At 36.8% G+C, this 25595-nt stretch overlaps 1 protein-coding gene across 1 annotated transcript in view; it reads left to right on the plus strand.

The window, feature by feature from the left end:
• afg1lb (AFG1 like ATPase b) overlaps nucleotides 1-25595 on the plus strand; it is a 261074-nt gene that overhangs the window by 168568 nt on the left and 66911 nt on the right. Inside the window, exons 9-10 of the mRNA XM_039749760.1 lie at nucleotides 23147-23217; nucleotides 23485-23585. Coding sequence (XP_039605694.1) covers nucleotides 23147-23217; nucleotides 23485-23585 — 172 coding nt within the window. The remainder of the gene's footprint in view (nucleotides 1-23146; nucleotides 23218-23484; nucleotides 23586-25595) is intronic.

Consider the following 25595-nt stretch of genomic DNA (forward strand, 5'->3'; position numbering starts at 1 on the left):
TTTCCGAACATGTTTTGTAGTCTCATCTTTTCCATAGACATCCTGTCTATGCTTTAAAATCACTTTCTAAATGATAAATAGAACTATGATGATTTTGTGAAGCACTGTGGTTAATTTGTAGTTTTCAGTCTCCAATGCCAGGTTTCATTGCACACACCTGTGAGGATATGAGTACTGTCAGCTCAATTAAAATAGGGAATAAGTTAATCTGTTGAAATACACTTAAATGAACCTCATGCTGCCCACTCACAAGCTTTAAGGCAAACCTATAATTTTCTACAACAGGCTTCCAAGCTGCAATGACATAGCAAAGGAGAGACAAATAATAAGCATTCTGATTGGGATGATTTGGGGTGCTGGTAAAACTCGAAATATATTTGTCTGTTGTTTCAGCATCATTTACTGCCATTTCAATGGCATGTTGTCATTAAAAGGTTGAATAATAAAAGCTGTTCTGAAAGTGCTAATGGATCCAATATACTATGTATTTAAGTATTCGCTTCTTTGCTTTGTCTTTTCAGCCTGTTGCTCTAATACTAATATTAACATAAACCAAAATACAGAAGAATAAAAGCATATATATTTATTTGATCTGTTCAGTTTTTGAAATTTGTTCTTTGCAATACATCCAATACACATAATCAGAAATTGTTTGAGGAGCACACAACTATAAATTTTAGGTCATTAAACTGACTTCTAGTGAAATATATTGTAGCACTAACTGAATACTTCTCCTATACAAGGCACTAAGAAGTTTATTGTATCTTGACCACAGTAAACACTAACCTTTCTGAAATAAAATAGAATAGGATTCTTGCCTTAAAAGGTGCTGAATATCTTATGGTTTGTGAAATACATTAAACAATGTGGTAATCAGAGCTATAGTTTTAGTTACACTAGGTTATTGATTGATTAGATATTTCTTATATTGCCCTAAAATACAATTCTGGACATGTATTTAGAGCAAAAGAATATTTGGTATATGAAGAGCTGTCTTTTAGGTTCCTTTAATTTATTTTTTCCTAGAGCAGAATACAGTAGTCAAGATCCTTTAGTCATGCCACCATATTTAAATCAGACCCTCTGCAGTTGAGGTGTTATTATATTGTTTAGAAAATCTAAAGTAGTAAACTATGGTAATGAGGAAAAAAACACAATAAAATTAAAGTGCTGTAACAATAAACATAGCATAAGCATAGCTTCTCTTCAGGTTTTACTGTTTGCCAAAATTAGTAGTACTGTAATTTCAAATTAATTTATGTTAGACCCATGTTAATTAGGTACCTGGAATATATGTATAGCATATCATTAAAATGATGCTGCTTGCATATATAATTTAAATTAGCACTAATCTGGCAATAACCTAACATTAAATATACATAAGTACAGTTTAACTCATTTGTGATCTGCCGTGACACCATAAATTTCAAGACAGAAAAACAAAAATCAGAATTGCAAATATTTAAATTGTAAATTGCTTATATTAGTTTTAAAATGCTCTAACCCTAATTCAATTATAAGGCATATCAGTATCCTGATAATATTTTCCATGAACCATATGGTTTATTATTATAATCTTACTTCTTCCTCTTCTTCTTTCGGCTGCTCTCGTTAGGGGTTGCCACAGTGGATCATCTTCTTTCATATCTTTCTGTCCTCTGCATCTTGCTCTGTCACACATATCACCTGCATGTCCTCTCTCACCACATCCATAAACCTTCTCTTAGGCCTTCCACTTTTTCTCTTGCCTGGCAGCTCTATCCTTAGCATCCTTCTCCCAATATACCCAGCATCTCTCCTCCGCACATGTCCAAACCAACGCAATCTTGCCTTTCTGACTTTGTCTCCAAACCATCCAACTTGAACTGACCCTCTAATGTACTCATTTCTAATCCTATCCATCCTCGACACACCCAGAGCAAATCTTAGCATCTTTAACTCTGCTATATCCAGCTCTGTCTCCTGCTTTCTGGTCAGTGCCACCGTCTCTAACCCATATAACATAGCTGGTCTTACTACCGTCCTGTAGACCTTCCCTTTCACTCTTGCTGATATCCGTCTGTCACAAATCACTCCTGACACTCTTATCCACCCATTCTACCCTGCCTGCACTCTCTTTTTCACCTCTCATCCACAATCCCCATTACTCTGTACTGTTGATCCCAAGTATTTAAACTTATCCACCTTCGCCAACTCTTCTCCCTGCATCCTCACCATTCCACTGACCTTCCTCTCATTTACACACATGTATTCTGTCTTGTTCCTACTGACCTTCATTCCTCTACTCTCTAGAGCATATCTCCACCTCTTCAGGGTCTCCTCAACCTGCTCCCTACTATCGCTACAGATCACAATGTCATCAGCAAACATCATAGTCCACGGAGACTCCTGCCTAATCTCGTCTGTCAACCTGTCCATCACCATTGCAAATAAGAAAGGGCTCAGAGCCGATCCCTGATGTAATCCCTCCTCCAACTTGAATGCATCCGTCACTCCTACTGCAGAACTCACCACTGTCATACTTCCCTCATACATATCCTTATCTTACTATGCACTGTGAAATGTATGGTTAATGTTTGCTGCCTTAACCAATATAAATAAATTAGTAGAATACCCGCGCTTCGCAGCGGAGAAGTAGTGTGTTAAAGAAGGTACGAAAAAGAAAAGGAAAAATTTTAAAAATAACGTAACATGGTTGTTAATGTAATTGTTTTGTCACTGTTATGAGTGTCGCTGTGATATATATATATAGCAAAATACCCGCGCTTCACAGCGATGTCGTGTGTTAAAGAAGTTATGAAAAAGAAAAGGAAACATTTTAAATATAATGTAAGATGATTGTCAAAGTAATTGTTTTGTGTATTTGGCGGCAGCGTCACAAAGTTTTTTTCGTCTAGCTGCATCAGAAAATGTACCACGATGTCTGACACGCCTCCTTTTTAGTGTTTCTCACAGCTTGGATTGCTGCTGTCATAATGGGTTTGAGTCTACATATATATATATATATATATATATATATATATATATATATATACACATACATACATAGATAGATACATATATATATACATATCTACATATACACATATATATATATATATATATATACATACCTATCTACATCATATATACACACACATACATACATACACACACAGAAATTATATATATATGTGTGTATGTATGTATGTGTGTGTGTGTGTGTGTGTGTGTGTGTGTGTACTGTATATATAGAAATACATACATATATATACACATACATATACTTGTGTGTATATTTGTGTGTGTCTATATGTGTGTGTATAGCTTTGGTCACTGAGTGCAAGGGAAAAATAATAAAATATAGTCTATAAGTTATTAAACAGTAAAACATTAACGCTTTTAAGAAGTACAGGTACATTGAGCACTACTGGAGTGGTTATGGTAAACTACATTTTAAAGACTGTGTAACACAACAGGTAAGTAGAACTAACAGCAGCTAAAATATATATGGATCATCTCTCGGTAGTAGATCCCTTTTGAAAGGCGCTACACGACGGCTGTGGTATAGAAATTACATTTTCTATGTGAACGTTCAAATCTGTGCCTCTGGTAATGTGCCTTACCGGCATTTAAAGAAAATTAGTTTTGTGTCCTCTGCAGTGTTAAGAGAGAAAGGCTTTGGTTTGGGATAAAAGGAAAAAAGGTGTAAAGAAAGGAAAGTTGCCTTTTCTTTTATATAGTATAGAGATGTGTTCGCTGACGTTATGATTGCCTTTTGGGGACAGTCGCGGTGGGTCTTGTGTAGACTGGTGAGATGTCCCCGCCATTAATCGGTTGTGATGGCACTGTCAGTCCTCCACTGTGCGTGTCTTCATAATCCGAGCTGAGACCTCATAATCGTATCACGTGCAAAAGAAAGTGTGAATCGCCTTAATATTATTTTGCCTCGGTGTAGAAAAGGGGTCCTGTGTTTGCACTTGTCTGGGCTATAGCTCAGGGGGAGGATGAAAAAATTAAAAGTGCTCACTTTGACTTAAGGCAGAAGCGCAGTCAGCGTCTCAAAGGCCGCACAGCTATGCACGCGCTGGCTGCTCGACTTTTGCTGGGCAGGAGACCCCAGTTTTGCAGACACATTCATGATATCAAAAGTCTCAGCTCTTTGGAGGTCATTCATATATATATATATAGCAAAATACCCACCTCAGCGAGAAGTAGTGTGTTAAAGAAGTAATGAAAAAGAAAAGGAAACATTTTAATAATAACGTAACATGATTGACATTGTCATGAGTGTTGCTGTCATATATATGCCTGCCTAAATAAGTCACCCTCGCTTTGCTCTTACTTTTTACCGCTCATTTAATCATGGCTAGTGGCGGAAAAATTATAAAATGGAAGGAGGATTACACTGAGTATGGCTTTACCAAAACAATTATTGATGGTGAATCGATTATTCATAAAGCTTGAATTGGTGATCTGTTTTTCTGTGTTAACCTCATATTTTTTCATACTTCTTCTCAAACTAAGGTGGTGCGAGGGTAAAATGAATCGGGATGCTGATCAATGTAATCAGTGTACCAGGAAATCATGCATTGACAAAAGCTCCCTTTGCTTGTAATGCAAAGTGTGATTAAATGCATTATTTTTAACGCTTATGGAGCACATGCATCAAGCTTCTCAGCTGTGCTTGTGCTAAGAAAAGGAAAGATTTTAAAAATAACGTAACATGATTGTCAATGTAACCTTTTGTAAGTAGTGCCTGGAGGATTCAGTGTGGAGAAACTCTAGAGACAGCGTGTGTATTAACTTGTGGATTTTTCTGTGAGTATTTGGTGGCAGTCTGACAAAGTTGCTTCGGAAGACGGCGTTAGCCGCGGAGCTCAGCTCAGAGCGAAATGAGGTAAATGGGAGGGGTGATGATGACGTGACTCCCCACCCGCCTTAACTGTCAATCCCCCACAAACACAGTCTTCGGAATTTGCATAAGCACACCCCTTCACCTACAATTTTAACTTAGTTACAAAGTGATCAAAACTCTCGCTTATATCCTCGCCTTCTCTCATTAAACTTGTATCCCGCATTACCTGTGGGCATGTGAAACGCCAGCAGTAGCCTGTCTATGAACTTAATTTAAAGTTTAGGTTTACACCTTGCTTTCTTTCCGAGGTAGCAGCACTCATGAATATGGTAGTATATGTCACTCGCCGCTTCTTATTGTTTCGCTGCCTTCTCAATTATATAATGCATGTTTTCTTAAGCACTTTTTGGAGGTCTTCCTGGTTTTCTAGGCACTGCGTTGACAGTCAGTTCACGCGGATTACGGGGGGCGTGATGATGTCACACTAAACTCCCCCCACGTCTTTCCAGCTCAACTCCATTACAGTTAATGGAGAAAAATACCTTCCAGTTATGACCATTAGGCGTAGAATTTCGAAATGAAACCTGCCCAACTTTTGTAAGTAAGCTGTAAGGAATGAGCCTGCCAAATTTCAGCCTTCTACCCACACGGAATTGGAGAATTAGTGATGAGTGAGTTAGTGAGTGAGTGAGTGAGTGAGGGCTTTGCCTTTTATTAGTATATATATATATATATATATATATATATATATATATATATATATATATATATATATACATATATATATATACATATATATATATATATATATATATATATATATATATATATATATATATACATATATATATATATATATACATACATATATAGTAAAATACCAAGCTTCAAGAGCGTGAAGTACTGCATTCAAATTTTTATTAAGAAGAAAATTAGACCTTTTTAAACTGTGGGACAATATGCCAATAATTATTTGTTAAGGATCTCTTTGTATACCATGTTGTCAGTTCAGCCCTCCGGTTGTAACAATACCAAGCTGTGCGCTGAGCTTACTCTTGAGCATGTAACTTACAGTTGGCCATGTGAACAGTAATCTTGTCTCAAATCTCACAGCTTGGATTGCTGCTGTCATAATCGGTTTGAGTTTCATGGTTTGTTTCAATTACGACAGTATTTGCAGGATTTGTTGTGTTGAAGTGACATTTGGCATCTGTCAAGCTTGTAAGCACACAACCGGTTTCATCGATAAAATCACATCCAGCTTTTGAGAGTTTAAATATTCATAAACATCAAAGTGTCCACTACTGAAATCGTCACCTGTGAATCTAAGATGTTTAAGAGGCATTGGCGGTTGTCGAAAGGTGTAAAATATTTGGCCATTTCGTACACTTGAAAGCGACAACCAACAATTCAGCGGCAGCCATCAACTCACATGCAGAACCATAGGTGAAGGGCTTAAGCATTTCACTCTTCTAGTGCTCCTGTGTAGTATAATTATCTCCTGTACCGTCATCAGTCCACACCTTGAACCTGTCCCAGTCATTCAATACATAAGACAGAATGTTCCTCCGGATATCAAGAGTGAGCCTGATATGGCCGTGCAATATGTAACAAAGAGAATGGATAAGGTAGGTGGTACCTCCGGGCCTGGAAACCACTCGGTAAGTGACAGTTCTTTGATCGATAGAATTTCTTGAAGATGGGCCCATAAGTAACAAAGACTGTTGAAAAGTTCAATATGGCGGCCGACAGTGGCATCATACTACCGAAATAAGTTCACACATTGGTTTCAGTTAGTGGAGGGAAGCCGCCTACCAAATTTCGAGAAGATGGGGCCATAAATAAGAAAGTTCAACATGGCGGACGTTGTTGACCGTTATGACCATTACGCGTAGAATTTCGAAATGAAACCTGCTTAACTTTTGAAAGTAAGCTGCAAGGAATGAGCCTTGCAAATTTCAGCCTTCTACCTATACGGGAATTTGGAGAATTAGTGATGTTGTAAATTCAATATGGCGGCTGACAGTGGCGCATACCACGAAATAAGCACGCATACATTGGTTTCGTTAGCTAAGGGAAGCCACCTACCAAATTTCGTGAAGATGGGGCCGTAAATAAGAAAGTTCAACATGGCGGACGTTGTTGACCGTTATGACCGTTACGCGGACATTTTCGAAATGAAACCTGCTTAATTGTTGTAAGTAAGCTGTAAGGAATAAGCCTGCCAAATTTTAGCCTTCTACCTACACGGGCACTTGGAGAATTAGCGACGTTTGGAAAATTCAATATGGCGGCCGACAATGGCGTCATACCACCGAAATAAGTACGTACATCGGTTTTAGCTAGCGCAGGAAGCCGCCTACCAAATTTCGTGAAGATGGGGCCATGAATAAGAAAGTTCAATATGGCGGGCTTTGTTGACCGTTATGACCGTTACGCGTAGAATTTCGAAATGAAACCTGCTTAACTTTTGTAAGTAAGCTGTAAGGAATGGGCCTGCCAAATTTCAGCCTTCTACCTACACAGGAAGTTGGAGAATTAGTGACGTGTGGAAAATTCAATGTGGCGGCCGACAATGGCGTCAAAACACCGAAATAAGTATGCATACATCGGTTTTGGCTAGCTCAGGGAAGCCACCTACCAAATTTCGTGAAGATGGGGTCAGCCTTCTACCTACACGGGAAGTTTGAAAATTGGTGACGTTGGAAAATTCAATATGGTAGCCGATAATGGCGTCATACCACCGAAATAAGTACGTACATCGGTTTTAGCTAGCGCAGGGAAGCCGCCTACCAAATTTCGTGAAGATGGGGCCATGAATAAGAAAGTTCAATATGGCGGACGTTGTCGACCGTTATCGACCGTTATGACCGTTACGTGTAGAATTTCGAAATGAAACCTGCTTAACTTTTGTAAGCAAGCTGTAAGGAATGAGCCTGCCAAATTTCAGCCTTCTACCTACACGGGAACTTGGAGAATTAGTGATAAGTGAGTCAGTGAGTGAGTAAGTGAGTCAGTCAGTGAGTTAGTCAGGGCTTTGCCTTTTATTAGTATAGATACACTTATTGTGAGAGAAAATAAACCTTGGGTAGGGGTTCTTAATCTTTTTACAATATGGACATAATCCCCCCCCCCTCAAAAAAAATCATCTTCACCCTATGCATTAAATCCAAATCCAAAAAGTATTCCAACAGAGCCATACGTTTTTTTAAATCACTTGAATGCACAGTTTCCAGAAAAATGTTTGATATCTAAAAGAGAATGTTAGACAACCAGAAAAATGTTAGGAAACCTTGTATTTTAGATTGTATTCCTTCAATGGATTTACAAACTGGACTCTTGTAGCATTGCATGGCTTAAGTTAAATGACCTGTCCTGCATATTATACTGTTAATGTCCCATTTTTTTGTATCCTTTAGTTCTTAGCTTTACCATTACTTCTGGTCTTCTTTTGGGCTGTCACTACAGTGACTGCAATTGTATGTAAATTTAACTGTTATTACACCTAATTATCTCTTGAGATACTGATGTCCACTTGCATTAAATGCCTTTTTTCCTACACCTTTTCTTCCACAGAGTGTTCTTTTCATTGTATAAAAAATAATTTGTCACTTATGTCTTTTATTGATACTACTGTTGTTTCTATCACATTTGTTATGTTTTTATTTTGAGATCTTCTCTTTTTAATTGTGTAATTGATATTCTTGTAGGTCTTTTTAACCTCTTTATTGCATTGAATGGTTATTCATTACTTTCATATTTTTGTTTTTAAAAATAACTAAACGTCTACAATGTCAGTCATACTGATCCTAAATTAAGTTCACACTCACAAAGACCCAGAATGGACATCACTGAGCACATCTGCGCATCATCACTGGCATTGGGTCATTTGGCAAATTATTGACAAATTACCCAGCTAGTGCCAAACCGACCATTGTTTTAGTAAAATGTTTATATGCAGCCTTGTGCCTACAAAAAATTTCCTAACATTTGTATAATACAATTTTACAGCAGTAAACACGTATTAGTGTCTTCAAGCTGTAATGGACTATAGCAGCCAAGACTGGGTACTATGTGAGTGTGGTTTTGAGCAGCAAGAGTGTTCCTTGGACTGGCTTGCATTGGACAGTTAATTTTATGCTTGATACAATGTTAACTGTATAGTCTCTGGTCCAGCTTTCCCTAGGCAGGTATTGCAAATGAATGAATTAATGTGTTCCCAGTTCTGCAGAAGTAAAAATAATATTAAATTGCAAGGCTAAAGCAGACAGATATTTTAAGTGCAGGTTTTTCAAGAAATGAAATAATACAGAACTGTTTCCCTCTCACTGCACAAGCATACTGTAAATCTTGATAAATTGGTCATAAATTAAAAATTATAACAGTGGTTCTGAGTTCAGAACTGTAGTTTCTATTCTGCTATTGATTTGTGGTTACTCACCAGCAGAAAAGCGCAGATTTCATTGCACCTTTACTTCAGTCATCAGACAGAGTACACTACATACGAACTTGATGTCAATTGTTGGGCAAGAAATAGGACTGGAATGGCACCACTGAGATTTTCCTGAAAAAAAATTGGTGCCTGTAAACTCCTTACTGTTATTTTGGCAGCGGGCAAGCGTTTCTGCCACTATTCTTAATGAGGTGCATTTTGTTTTTAGCACTGAGCTTACGTATTTATCTGTGTTCCTGTCTCTCTGAATGCATACTTGTATTTTTTGAATTGCTTTACTTTCCTCTGTGTTCCAATGTTTACACTCTGTCTTATTAATTTAAGAACAGTGTACAAATTAAGACATTAGCAACATCACACAGTCCTGTCTCCAGTTTGCCATTTTTATTCCATGCCAGTTTTATACATTTTTCTTTCTTGTTTTCCTTTGCACAATATCTATATAAAAAGTCACATTTTTGGTTTTAATATCTGTGCCCTTTTGTTAATGAAAGAAACACTACTGTTGTCTCAACTGTTGTGTTTGCAACTGCTATAAAACAAATAAATGATGGCAATGGCACTCTCAATATCTTTTTTCACAAGGCTGTCAAGCCAAACTCTTATAAGACAATCATCCATCTTGTTTGACTATTTGGCATTATGAGTACAGTCAAAATAAATCATAGAACCCTTTTGGGGATGTATTTTCCCTTATAGACAATAGATATTGTGCCTGCAGTTGTGATAAGTGTGGCATTTAATTTGAATGGAATAAGTATGAACAACTTGTTTGACTGTTTAAACTTAACTAATCATGTCAAGCATTTTAATGTTTCTTTATCGCTTGTTATTAAGACTAACCTCTGGATATTTAGAAAGACTTCATTTTGAAACAGAAAGTAGTTGTTTTATTCTTGGTGTGAGACTTGCTTCATGGTCATGTCTAAGTACACTTTTTTGCTCCACCATGGCTTCCTATGCAGTAATATTCCTCTCTGTAATCTGGGATACAGCCAGCTATGAATGTATTTGTTTCCCCTACACCTTCAAAAAAAAAAAGACAATAATAACATTTTGTTTATATAGCACCCTCCCCATGCTCAAGGCGCTTCATAGAGTCTCAGAAAGAAATGTCAGGAATTTGTAACATTGGATACAAATAAAGAGCAAATAAAACACTAAAACAGATAAAGGATATACAAATGATTAAATAGAATAAAAGACATTAAAACCAAGTAAAATACTTACGGAAGCTCTGAACCGCACAGTGAAAAAAAATTATGGAATACCCTTATCTCGTACGTACAAGATACTTTCACGTACGTACAAGATACTTTCACGTGCGTGCGAGATGTTTTCACGCGTGCGTGCGATACTTTCACGCGCGTCACGAGATACTTTCACGTGCGTTGTGTTTTCACGTACGTACGCGATAAACTTAGATTAAAATATTACAAAAGTGTGTTTCGGGGCTTCCTAATTACGACATTACCAAGGCCATGGCACTTCAGCTTGTAGCGCGGTAAAATAAAAAAAACAGACGGATAGGCTTTTATTTATTAAAGGAGTGTGGGATGGTTAGAGTTGGGTTTAACAGCAGCATGCAATACCTACGTCAGGTAATACCCAGAACGTCAGTCACAAAATGCCCATCGCATACCCCATTACACTATGGTTAAGAGTAGGCTTGTGGGAGGGTAAGGGTTTAGTTTACAGGTATTCGTCTGCACACTCGTACGGAGCACCTGAGGAGATATGGTGTTTTGTTTCTTTCTGGGAAACAATTTGGTGCGTACAACTTACTATCTTGTGCCCACCACTTACCATAGCCTGCGCACCCGGTTCTTTAAAGTCGCACCTACCAATATTGCGTGTGCGCTGCATACTTTCAGATGAGCACCAAATGCCGTCGCGTGCTACTGTACATCAATTTTCTGGAAACAGGACAAATCACTGAACTGAACTGTCTGATGTTTTCCTCACACAGTTACAGTCCACAGAAATCAATATTGGCAAGTTTATAAAGGCAGGCTATGCATTTAAGCCCATATCGTTAAATCCGCGAAGCAGCACCACTAACCAATGCACTAATTTATAGTAAAAGGAAATTACATTAGTTAGCCATTTACTTTCTAGCCCGCAGCTTGTTATTCGCACAAGTTACGAAAAGAATTCATATTTCACGTATTTAGTGCGTGTGAAGTTTACCCAGTTCAATGCGGGTTCACTAATTTAATTCTCTGGTAAACCGTGCACACTCGATCGCATATCTGAACTAATGAACTGTGTGATTTAACGTGCATCTAAAGAGTTAAATCCAAATCGGGCCACTGTAACTCCTGCAGTTTTCAGACAAGAAATGTACCCTTGTTAAAAAGCCAAACTTGAATATCCTAGTGAAATCCACTGGCCAACATGGCACACTGGGTCACCCATTGCATTGTGCAAAATGAACTGCGATCTTTAAAAGTACAGCAGAGATCTAAATCGTGTTGCGGCGGATTTTTATTGTCACGTATTTGACAAGATGGATCCCTAAGTTAAATTCGTGACTGACGTTCTGGGCATTACCTGACATAGGTATTGCATGCTGCTGTTAAACCCAACTCTAACCATCCCACACTCCCTTAATAAATAAAAGCCCATCCGTCTGTTTTTTAATTTTACCGCGCTACAAGCACTGGAAGTGACGTCAAACTGAAGCGCCATGGCCTTGGTAAGGTCGTAATTAGGAAGCCCCGAAGCACACTTTTGTAATATTTTAATCTAAGTTTATTGTGCGTGCGGAAAACATCTCGCACGCACGCGAAAACATCTCGTCGTGCGTGCGTGAAAGTATCTTGTACGTACGAGATATTTTGACGTACGTACGAGATAAGGTTATCCCATAATTTTTTTTCACTGTGTGGTTCAGAGCTTCCATAAATACTAAATTCAGTGTTAAAAGAAAAATCTAGCAAATAACATAATTTGTGATATTACACACACAAATTATACTTAGCATCTGTACAGAGAAGAAGACTGAAAGAAGGGGTAGAATGTCAGGTTAAGTTAAAAGCCTCACTGAACATATGAGTTTTGAGTTGTTTTTTAAAAGAATGAATGGAGTCACCTGAACTAATTAATTTCAGAAGGTCATTCCAAAGTCTGGTTGCTATACAGCTAAAGGTCCTGTCAACCATAGAGTGCAGGTTATTGTGGGGCACAACAAGATTGCCAGAATCAGAGGAACTTAGTGGGCGAATAGGAACATAGTGATGAAGAAAATCCCTGATATAGTGGGTGCAAAGCCATTTAAACCTTTGTAAATTAGTAATAGAATTTTATTTTCAGTCCTGTAAGACACAGGGAGCCAGTAGAGGTAAAGCAGGATGGGTGTTATGTGCTTGCTGTTGCTGGTTCATGTAAGGACTCTTGCAGCAGAGTTTAGAATCAACTGTAGATGTGATACAAGATTAGAAGGGGCACCTGCCAGTAGAGAGTTAAAATAATTGATGCAGGATGTCATAAAAGCATAGACAAGTTTCTTAGCATTAGAAAAGGAGAGGAATGAGGGAACATGGGATATGTTATGGAGGTGAAAGTAGGAAAGTTTCTTAATGTGGTTTATGTGGGTGGAATAAGAAAGGGATAGGGTTCAAATGAAAAATGACACCAATGTTCCTTGCATTAGAAGAAAGTCTGATGAGATCACCATCAAGAGTGACTGAGAAGGAGCTCATTTTCCTAAGTTGCACTTTAGTGCCAAATTGCAGGAGTTTAGTTTTGTTGCAATTTAATTTTAAAGAGTTCTGGTCCATCCCCCCAATCTACCAAGCACCTTTCTCCCGCTTTGACCTGGATTAAGGGCACTTCAGTATGGCCTAATGCCCTTGTCAATACTGGTTGAGTTAACAATTCAGGCACAAAGAGAAAGAAAGTGTCTTTCTTACTATTCCACCATCAGGTATACATGCATAACTTACGTATATTTTTATGATAGTGTGTTCATCATTATGTTTGTATTTTGATTAGTTTTTGCACAATGTATTTTTAATTTTTTTTAATTGTATTTGCAAAACTGTAATTTATCTCAGTCATATGAATAGCCCACAAAATAAAGGTTAAATTTGTATATTGAAAAATGTAAAATTTCTGTCCCATTAAACCTAAAAAAAAGAGTCAGCCCTATTTTGCATTTATCTGAGCTGAACACAAAGTGCTATATTTTGTAGAACAAAAAGACATGATAAGCCTTTAATAATTACCTGGAAACTTTGTTTATAAACTTTTTATTTACCAGTTGGACCATGTTTATCAATACTGTAGTTAAAGTAAGCAAAGAAGTAAAGGGAAAAATTGTGCAAGACTTAGAACCATGAATCATACAAAAAGTGTTGCTCACTGTAGTTGTAGAGTAAGTAGGTCTGGACAGTACATTGCCTTTTTATTGATATCGATATGTTTTCCAAAAGGGTACAGGACTAAACAATACCGTTAATATCAAGCTAATTTTATTCTGTGTTAAAATGTATAATTTGTTTCTGTAGAGCAGACTCTGTAAAACCATGCCAGTGTTAGCATCACTCCTGCAATCTCATTCTGTGTGCAAGCTCCACCTCCTCTAGCTCACAACTTCCTTCACAATCTTTTTCATCATTTACAACAGCAGCATTAACTGCAGTATGAAGAGTGTGTTAAACTTTGTTCTTCTGCAATCACATTCCTTCTGCCTCAAGTGTATGTTCTGAAATTAAGCACAGTGCAAGCTTTGTTTACACAGGGAGTACCTTATGATAAGAAAAGCGCCCATTGGTGCAATATAACTGAGATGGTGACCTACCACATTGGCAAAGATATGGTTCCTGTTTTAACTGTGGAACAAGCCGACTTTAAAAAGCTACTGCAACCCATTTATCCAAGATACGAGTTGCCCGATCGTAACTACTTTGCAAGAGAAGCATTGCCAAAAATGTACACTGAACTTGGGCAGAATCTTACAGTTTGACTTGCAAAAATTATACATTTCTTGCTAACAACTGATGTGTGGTCCAGTAGAACATGTGAGCCATATATGAGTTTAACAGTGCATTTCATTGGAAAATAGGCGATGAAATTTGCATGTCTACCGAATATTAATGAAATTTACTAAATAACAGTTTTATTTACAATTGGTAAAAAAGCACTAAAAATATAAATGTTATTTTTTATTTTAGAAATTTTGAACAAATTTGTCTGCTTTATGTTAAGTAATTTCAGTTAAATGCAGAATTAAATTTGTTCTTAAGTGATACCTTTTTATGTGCATTAAGTAAAATAAAGAATTTTTTAAAAATTACAATTTTGTATTGCAGGACATAGCTTGGATGATGAACACACTAACAGGCTATTTCTTTGTGTAAGGCAATTGTCAGCAGCTTCTACTATAGCTGGAGGAAAAGAAGAAAGCTGGGTGAAATCCAGATTCAGCTTGGTTTGTCCGATCACCAGCTAATCACAGAGATGACCACACGTTAGGAAGCAAGGCAACAAATAAGTGAGAGGGTCTTGGAGCAGCAGGGAGCACTCACAAAATTTCTGTCCTCTGACAGAAAATCCAGGCATCTTGTCCCTACATGGCAGGGCATAGTGGTCCTGGAGATAGCCCAGAAGGCTCTGAAACCCCTTCAGGACTTCACAGATGCTTTGTCTGGTGAAGACTATGTGACTCTTGTATGACCCAGCCACTAATGACCTGTTGGACATGGCCTCACTCGTGTATCCAAGATTTAGAGCCAAATATATAGCAAGTGACAAGAATGATGCATTGAAGGAAAAAGTTGTCTTGGAAGCTGAGTCTCTGCTAGCTGATCAGGACAGCTTTAAGCTTTACACAGCAGTGCCCACTATGCCCAAACCTGCAGTCCAAGAAGGAGAAGAATTTGTGCCACCAGCAGTTAAAAAGAAGTCACTTGCAAGCTTCCTTAAGGAGAGCATAGCCACAAGCACCATACTGACACAGAAGGAGGCAATTAAAAATGAACTTTTAGGCTACTTGCAGTGAGTATGATACAGATCCTCTCAAATAGTGGAAAGAACATGAGGTTGTCATCGCAGCACTGAGCCAGCAGATAAAGAAGTATCTTTGCATACCAGCCACCAGTTCCCCTTCTGAAAAGGTTTTCACTTGCAGCTGTAACTTGGCACAGGACATCTCTCAAGCCAGAAACTGTTGATAGACTAGTGTTCCTTGCACAAAACCTGAAAGAGTTGAACAGGACTATATACATCTCAGAAGAAAACTTTATTTGTCAGAGGAATTAGGTCTAATATTATTATTTTTTTTCATTTTTTATTATTATTTGCACAGCTGTGTATTTTGTTAAGCAAGAGAGGAAACCCTGTAATTGCATAATATTTTAATCAGTGCTATTGTGTTAAACAATTAAAAGAACATTGTCAAAGATAAGCATATAATTTTATTTAATACAGACTATTTATGTTTTTCGTGTATATGTTGATATCTTGTGTATCTGTATGCTTTCTAACAGGAAAGTTAACCCTGTCAAACTATTTGAATTTTATTTTGATCTCAGTGTATTTTAATAAAAATATTTGTGACATCTCACATGTGATTTGACATACAGCTGAACATTTAGCCAACTTCATAGAAGATACCAAGATATATATTGTTTATCACTATTTAGCTTAAAAATGCTAAGATATAGTGTTTGGATTATATGACACAGCCCTATTTTAGGGTACAGTTCTATAAGCCATCTACAGTCGGCATTTTGTATCTGCATGGGATTGGTTCCAGGAACACCTGTGGATACCAAAATATGCAGATACTCCAGTCCCTTATGTAACACAATGTAGTATTTGCATATAACCTGTCTACATCCTTCTGTATACTTTAAATCATATATATATATATATATATATATATATATATATATATATATATATATATATATATATATATATATATATATATATAACTTATAATACCTAATACAATGTAAATGCTGAGTAAATTGTTATTATATTGTAATGTTTAGGGAAAAATTACTTCGGCATGGGCCATGCCAGTTTTTAAAAAATCTGAAATTTTAATTTTCTGTTGAGAGAATGCACTTTATGTGTCCTCTTAGCCTTTGAGGTATTGCTTTGACGACTTAATTGCTTTCTAGAAACCATTTTTTCACAGGAACAAAGAGTGTGCATAATGTGATGCCAAGGGTGTCACAGTGTCCTTACATTTGGAATTGCCAACGGAGCACCTTTTGTTTAAAGAACTGTGAAGCAGTGCTTGCCGCTGTGCATGCGTGTGTCCCTGTTGATAATAATGGTTTAATCAGTTGAAACTTTAGTATTTAATTTAGGGTGTACCTAGAGGCAGCCTGTGTGTGCCCAAGCCATTTCCAGCCTGCACAGCTTTTCGTATGCGTGTGTGTAGATAACCGCACTTAGGTGTAAAGCCAGTGCCATGGCCAAGTGTTTGCTGATGAATGGACTCAATTTGATTGGCTTGGCTTGGAGAGGAGCAATGGTTTAAGGAAGTCTGATTTCAATTTTACATTTTGGTCAGTGTTTGTTTAGTCTTCATTGTTTGATTATCTTTATTTTCTAGAATACGTATATGCCTTCTGTGTTTTGTTTAAGAGCTGTAGTACTGTGGGAGGTGTTAAGATGGAAACTGTTTCTCACCTTGGTGATTGGTAGTGCTCAGAATACGAAGTAGGGTAGGTGAGTGAGAAAGAGCTTTCCTTTTATAAAGATGACAATTACAGGAGAACAAGGCCAATTGATCTACAGAGTAGAGCACAGGTGCTTTGCATGATCAGAGTTAGCCAGCTAAAGAGCAGTGTGAAGGCTCAGCAGTTGGCTGCCATATAGAAGCTGTAAGTTTATTACTGTGAGTCATTTTATTCGACTCCTATGGCAGGAGGCTGCAGAAGGGTATGCCTACAGATCACTTCATTCGTGTGGTTTCAACTTAGTGCTCAGTGAATGGAAAATTCAAGTTTTGCTTTTTGGCACTTTATGGTTTTTGATGATCTGTTTTACTACTACCATAAATCTTCCTGACTTAAAGATGAGGGTATATTTATTTCAAAGACCACATTAACAGAAGAAGACACATGAGTAGAATAGGAGGTGCTTTGTGGAGGTTTAACCTTCTTGGCGTTAACCCTGAACGTGTCTCAGACTTGGAATTGTATGCAATGTAATTACAGTTAACCACGAGTCACACTTAGGGTTAATTGTAATTATCTACTTTCCATTTTTGTGTGAAAATGGCAGTTGTAGACAGAAATGAAACTGAAAATTTGTTCGACAGAAGTGATAGTGATGACGATGTGAATTGTTCATCGGACATTAACACGGAAATTGAAACTGACACATGATATGGAACTGTACGGCCAAGCTGTGGAGAACTCAGTTGAGTGGAGCTGTAGTGTAGTGGGACTGTAACTATGTGATAAGGAAAAATAAAAAAAAAATCATTGCAATTAAAGGCAAGGAAAAGCAAGACATTCACCCCCTAAGCACTGTTCACAATGCAGGAACTATGAATGCTTGTTTTAGGGGAAAATGTGGAATCTATTAAGCTTTACAGTTGTGCTTGAAAGTTTTTGAACCCTTTAGAATTTTCTATATTTCTGTATAAATATGACCTAAAACATCATCAGATTTTCACTCAAGTCCTAAAAGTAGATAAAGAGAAACCAGTTAAACAAATGAGACAAAAATATTATACTTGGTCATTTATTTATTAAGGAATAAGTGCAACTAAACGTTTCCAGTAACTTTTGATCATTCCTGCACACCGGCTTGGAGGAATTTTAGCCCATTCCTCCGTACAGAACAGCTTCAACTCTGGGATGTTGGTGGGTTTCCTCACATTAACTGTTTACTTCAGGTCCTTCCACAACATTTCGATTCGATTAAGGTCAGGACTTTGACTTGGCTATTCAAAACATTAACTTTATTCTTCTTTGACCATTCTTTGGTAGAACGACTTGTGTGCTTAGGGTCATTGTCTTGCTGCATGACCCACCTTCTCTTGAGAGTCAGTTCATGGACAGATGTCCTGACATTTTCCTTTAGAATTCTCTGATATAATTCAGAATTCATTGTTCCGTCAATGAAGGCAAGCCGTCCTGGCCCAAATACAGCAAAACAGGCCCAAACCATGATACTACCACCACCATGTTTCACAGATGGGATAAGGTTCTTATGCTGGAATGCAGTGTTTTCCTTTCTCCAAACGTAACGCTTTTTTTTCTTTTAAACCAAAAAGTTCTATTTTGGTCTCATCTGTCCATAAAACATTCTTCCAATTAGCTTCTGGTTTGTCCACATGATCTTTAGAAAACTGAAGACGAGCAGCAATGTTTTTTTTTTGGGGAGAAGTGGCTTTCTCCTTGCAACCCTGCCATGCACACTATTGTTGTTCAGTGTTCTCCTGATGGTGGACTCATGAACATGAACATTAGCCAATGTGAGAGAGGCCTTCAGTTGCCTAGAAATTACCCTGGGGTCCTTTGTGACCTTGCTGACTATTACACGCCTTGCTCTTGGAGTGATCTTTGTTGGTTGACCACTCCTGGGGAGGGTAACAATGGTCTTAACTTTCCTCCATTTGTACACAATCTGTCTGACTGTGGATTTGTGGAGTCCAAATTCTTTAGAGATGATTTTGTAACCTTTTCTAGCCTGATGAGCATCAACAACTCTTTTTCTGAGGTCCTCAGAAATCTCCTTTATTCGTGCCATGATACACTTTTACAAATGTGTTGTGAAGAGCAGACTTTGATAGATCCCTGTTCTTTAAATAATACAGGGTGCCCACTCGCACCTAATTGTCATCCCATTGATTGAAAACACCTGACTCTAATTTCACCTTCAAACTAACTGCTAATCCTAGAGGTTCACATACTTTTGCCACTCACAAATATGTAATATTCGATCATTTTCCTCAATAAATAAATGACCAAGTATAATATTTTTGTCTCATTTGTTTAACTGGTTTCTCTTTATCTACTTTTAGGACTTGAGTGAAAATTTGATGATGTTTTAGATATTTATGCAGAAATATAGAAAATTCTAAAGGGTTCACAAACTTTCAAGCACAACTGTATGTTATGGCAGCCTGTAATGACACAAGGGATGCATTGTGGATCAGGCACTGACATTCTACCCTTTTGTGTGCAAGCAACATAAAAAATATAAGAAAAATCACACAAATTATGTGTACTATATCTACATTAGTACAGGAGTGGACGCTTGACAAAACTTACTATACCATATTTGTGTTGATGTTTTGGTATTTACTTGTTTCTGTTACATAATAAAAATTTTCCTTGTTGAAAAAAAAACATTTTTCCTGAGGTAAGCATAACATTAAGGAGGTTATAACAGTGTGATCTACAAATAAGTAAAATTCATTTTAGGAAGGCAATAGTAAAAGTGCAAGAAATCAATAAATAATCATTTTTCGGGTGAATAGCAGACTGAAGGAGGAAAGTGAGTTCAGGATCACACAGCAGATTGAGAAAGACAGAATGGATATATAAGTTGTGCATTGCTTGAAAATGATCTCAAACACCACTGGTGATGGTAACTGACTCAATAATATTTCGAACAAGTACACAAAGAAGTTGCTATATGCAATAAATAAATAGCAATGGTTGAGTGAAAAAGGTATAACATTTCTGTAGACTCTCCTAAAGTGATGACTGTAGTGTAAATGAATGATGACTCAAGGTAATGCAGTGGACCTACCTTAAGTGTTGTCCAAAATGTTGAAGCCAGTTGAAGATCTTTAAAAAAGAATGCCTTCAGAACCACCCTTCTCATTCTGGTGATGTAAGGAAATGGTGTTAGATAAAGTGTCAATTTTATTAGGTTTTTGGAGCAGAAAGTGTTTTAGAGAAAATAATAAAAATTTGGTGAATTGTACTCCATGCCAAAGGAAATAAACAATGTGATTTTTGTAATGAGGCAAATGCGTAAAAAGGAAAGTACAAAGGAAAATTAGGTCAATTTATACATTTGCAGTTTTGGAAAGTAGGTAACAGAGTTCTACAAGGGAGAAGTTAATGGTGTGTTATTCAAGTTGTTGGTAAATAATTATTGTCTGTGATTTTAATATTGAAAGATTTAAAGTTAAGTTTATAAATTGGGAAATGACTATTATTATTTTACTATAATCTGAAAAGGAAGTCCAATTTTACATTGATTTAACATGATGTCACAGAATCATTCACCGGATTTAATAATCCTACTTTAGGATTAGATATTCAACACAGATGAAGATTTTAAACTTGTAGGTTTTATTTTATTACTTTCATATATATATAAGTTTGTTGATGGGACAAAAAATTGCTATCAATTTAATTTCATATTCTGATTTAACAATGTTCAAACCATCAAGAAAAGTTGATTTTGGCATGGTTTCTGCAAGTGTGTCGATAGAAAATTAAAATTTAGTTTCATGTATTAAAATTACAATTTGCCTCAGAAAATTACGTGTTTTTTTAGTTGTTTATAGCTCCTGGATGAATACACTCAAGAAAACATTTTAGAACAAGCAGTTTCCGGGATATCTTCCCTGACTACCAACACCTTTGGTCATGTTCTTTAAAAACAAGTTAACCTATGTCAAATGATAACTGCCATAAAAAATTTTTATTTAACTAGGATGTATGCACTTAGGAAAATGTAATTATGGGACCAATTGATTTGCAAAATTTTTGCATGAGTAGTTTTTGATAAACATAATGTATTTAAAAAATATATATATTTGCACACACTGGGGAATACACATGCACACAATCAAACATTCAAGGAAATGTTTAGTGAAGATAGCTAAAAGATTGTTTGCCATAGCAGAGCATATGCTTGATAATGAAGAAAAAGAAATGAACACATACCAGCACCCCCACACACCACAACTGATCTGCAAAGGTTGACATGGACAGAGGCATTAAGATACTTAGTACCAATCTGTCAATATGTATAGCATGTTTACATCATTTGACCCAAATTGTTAAGTTTCAAATTAAATATTATTGAAGTTGCTTATTTGACGTAATATCCTGTTCGTTTTACTGTACATTTATTTGGGTATATAATAAATAATTTATGTTAATGAACCTGATTCTGTATTATTGTACAGAACAATCGAATATTACAGACTATACTTTCTGAGAAGGTTGGCATCCTTCAACATCTGCAGTAAGATGCTGCAGATGTTCTACCAGACGGTTGTGGCGAGTGCCCTCTTCTACGCGGTGGTGTGCTGGGGTGGCAGCATAAAGATGAAAGACACCTCACGCCTGGACAAACTTGTTAAGAAGGCAGGCTCCATTGTAGGATTAAAGTTGGACAGTTTAACATCTGTGGCAGAGCGACGGGCACTAAGCAAACTCCTGTCAATCATGAATAATCCACTGTATCCACTTAACAGTGTCATCTCCAGATAGAGGAGTAGCTTCAGTGACAGACTTTTGTCACTGTCCTGCTCCACTGACAGACTGAGGAGATCGTTCCTCCCCCACACTATGCGACTCTTCAATTCCACCCGGGGGAGTAAATGCGAATATTAATTTTATTTTAATTTTTTTTTCATTTTTATTACTATTTAATTTAATATTGTTTCTTTGTATCAATATACTGCTGCTGGATTATGTGAATTTCCCCTTGGGATTAATAAAGTATCTATCTATCTATCTATCTATCTATCTATTTTATTATAAAATCTGTTGAGTGATTTCATGTGGTATCACTAAAGTGTGATTTACATGGAAGTATTGATTTACATTTGCTTAACTGGTTGCCTTCACTGGGAAAGTAATATTTGCAGTTAAGTAGCTTGCCAATTCAAAGTTAGTTTTTCATCCATCTGTTCATTTTGTATCCCTTTCAATCCAAATCATAGCAGCAACAGGGCAACAGTCTATCAAAGGACAAACCCCTGCATTTAGTCATGTCTGAGCAGTTTAAAGTCACCGATTAACCTAATACACACACAAGTCTGTTGGATGTGGGAGTAAAATTTGCAGTGCCTGGAGAAAAACCCAGCCATGACTCCAAATCTTCATATTCACACAGGGCCACTTTGGAATTGCCAATTACCCAATCTGCTCCTCTTTGGGGAAGTTAGAGTAAAACCCACATGTGAGAATGTACAAAATTTACACAGACAACAACCAGTCCAGAGATTCAAAACCAAGATGCTGGATCAGTGGACCTCGGGTTATGCATTTAGTGTAATAAATACTATAAATAGATATGTAAAAACAGTTCAGATATGGTTCTAATCTTTGTCATTTTTGTGTTTTTTTTCAGTCTCATTCCTAATCTGTTTTGCTTTTGTGTCTACATGTGTTTATTTTAAGTTTTTTAAGTACACAGAATACTAGTATAAAAAGTGTAAACACATACAACCACATGCACCACACACACACATATAGACACACACACACACACACATACACACACATGCATTTTACTTGGACTCCTTTTCAGGGTAAATTTCAAAGGTGGCCCCTTTAGATGCTTGACTATTTTGCCTGTTTGCTCTGATTTTGCATGCAGGAGAAATCCAGGGGCCTTTCTTCTCATTGTGTGCACATAGCATTAATGGATTTGCTTTGCCTCTATTGCCTCATTACTCGCTTCGGCTTTCAAGTATGGACGTCTTTCAGTGTATGCAAATAAGGCAGAATCATCTACCTGAGAGTTAATATTCTCTGCTTTAATGTGTATTGTAAATCGAATGTTTGTATTTAGAATATAACATCCTGTTCTTTTTTGATAGGCAAAAAGCTAAGCGGACCCAGCAGCTGTTTGATGTTGGCTTCAAGTGTTATTAATTTCATATTCTATTATTCTTTTCTCTGTAGCACAAGTGAAGCTGATGTGGAGGCTGTCATGGATAAGCTGTTTGATGAGCTGGCTCAGAAACAAAATGATAGTACGTAAGTTAATTTCTCTTGAAAGAGAATACATTTAGAACACAATACCCAATCTGTACTGACCAATTAATAAGTTCCATTGGTGTACATGGGTTGATGCCGCATACTCAAGTGTCTGTCATTGTATCAGTATTTTGTCTAATTTATGTGTTGAATCATGTGCTATTATTCAACAAGCTATGCATCTCTTAGCTCCAAGAGATGATTTTTTTTTTTTAAATAGTAATTACCCGGACAAGACACAGTCTTTGTTCATGTTCCCATAGTAACTCGGCCAAGGATTCTGAAAGTGCAAGGCAGGAGGCTAAAGTTGAACAAGGCTTGCGGAACCATTGCAGATTGCACGTTTCAGGAACTGTGTGAAAGAGTGAGTACATACCACCAGTTGTGCGTACCTCACAAGTGTTCTCTTCTTTGCCGGCACTAGCTGTTTATCTCTTGAACCACTTAACTTTTCTGTTTGTTTGCAGTACTCCTGCTGCTAAAAGCTGCAGATGATCTCATCAAGAGGGGAGTTGTTTTTAATGAAAAACCTATTTTTTTTTTTAAGTTGATGGTGATATTAAACTGGCTATTAGGTCATTTTTTTCTCTTGCCACTGCAAATTTTAAATGAAATTAGATAAAATTTCAAAGTTACAGGTTTGTATTGAGAAATCCGTCATGGTTTAAACAAATGCTATGAGCTGTTTAGCTTTTTCACTGACAAACTAGGAACTGTTTGAAAACTTGTTTGTGGCTAAGTGTTTGTGATTTTTGGATTTTTAGTAAATTACTTTGCTGGTTACTACTTTGACATAGAATAAGTAGAATAATATGATCAGTATGCTTTTATAATTTCCTTTTATCAGTTTATTTTAATTTGGTTATAAATGTATTTTACTTGGTCTTTTCTCATTGTTTAGTTTGGCACAGAAATTCTACTTTGGTTTTTGTTTATTTCTCTGTCTATATATTTCTTCCAATTGTTCTCTCTTCTAATACTAGGGGTCTCTGGTTAGTAAAAATCCTTATATTCTGCATACTAATAATGAGAACACTGGAGGTTGTTTTTGTGCTTGTTGCTAAAATATAAGCATAGTTTATAAGTCCATTTGTTCAAAATTTGTTATTATACCTGCATACAGTATTTAGTTCAACAATTAAAAACAAAATCAAAGACAAGCAGTAAAATTGTCAAACCTACTACCAAGTAATAAGTAAAATTGCAAGTCATGCAGTTTGTAATTTAAGAAATAAACAATTTGCTTTAATTGCAGATATACTGATGTCATTGCTGTGATGTATGCTCTCCCAGGCTTAGATTTTGCAGTATTCATTTCTAACTGATGTTTCATCTACAGTTGCATTTCTAGGATCAACAACTACAGTACCTCTGGCTCCATATTTCAAAGGGGGCCTAAAATGCGAAGCAATCAGAGAATTAGCAGACATTATGCATTATGATTATATAGTGACACTCAGGTGTTTAATGGTGACACACTCTCCTCATTGCTTTGGCCCTTTACCCACTTGCTCATGCTGCTCAGCCCTACCTCGGTCCATTCATTTGGGGTCAGAAGCAACCAATTTGTCACAACATTCCTTGACCCTCTGTGATCCAAAACAAGCTCAGGGTCCAAACCCAACACTCACCGGTGGCAATGCATTCAAGCAAATGGACTCTGGCAGTGGGAAAATGTGTCTGAAGTGCTCTCTAAATTTAATGTCTGTGCCCCCCACCCCCACCTACTACTCACGGACTACTTTACAGATTTGGATCCTGAGGTCACTTCAATATTTTTTATAAATTCTTTCTGATTTTTTCATGTACTTATCTTCTTTTTGAATTATCCATGCAATTTCGAAGTCCACATTTCCTGTACATGATGATTCACTTATGGTATATTTTTGCAAAGCCTCTGTAAGTGTTATACAATTTTTCAGTGCTCCTTTCTTTTAAAAATTACACAGTATTACTCAGGAAAAGAAATATATTTTATAATCATCCATCTATCTATCTACCTAGCGCATTGCTTATCTTTACTATTGGGGATATACCTCAATCCACATTTCAGACACCACCCATTTTTTTATTATTCTACTCTGTCTCTCTCTGTGTTTATCTTCATTTCCCCCCAAGGTTGCTTACACTCCAGTGATCTTTTATTCTAACTTATCTCTTGACTCTATGCTCAACCTCCTTAATGAGGAGAGTGACCTTTTTGTTAATAAAATATATTTATTTTTTTGTAGTAGACACCTGATAGACACTGCATGTTATGAAAAGTGAAAGATACTTACCTTACCTTGTGCTGTTTGTAGTGATTTCAAAGAAAAATCGTTAATCTTATATTTTAATGGAGATAACAAAACAGCTGAGACAACAGACCACAATG

This window comes from Polypterus senegalus, chromosome 3, assembly GCF_016835505.1.
Source record: "Polypterus senegalus isolate Bchr_013 chromosome 3, ASM1683550v1, whole genome shotgun sequence".
In the NCBI taxonomy this organism is placed as follows: Eukaryota; Metazoa; Chordata; class Cladistia; order Polypteriformes; family Polypteridae; genus Polypterus; species Polypterus senegalus.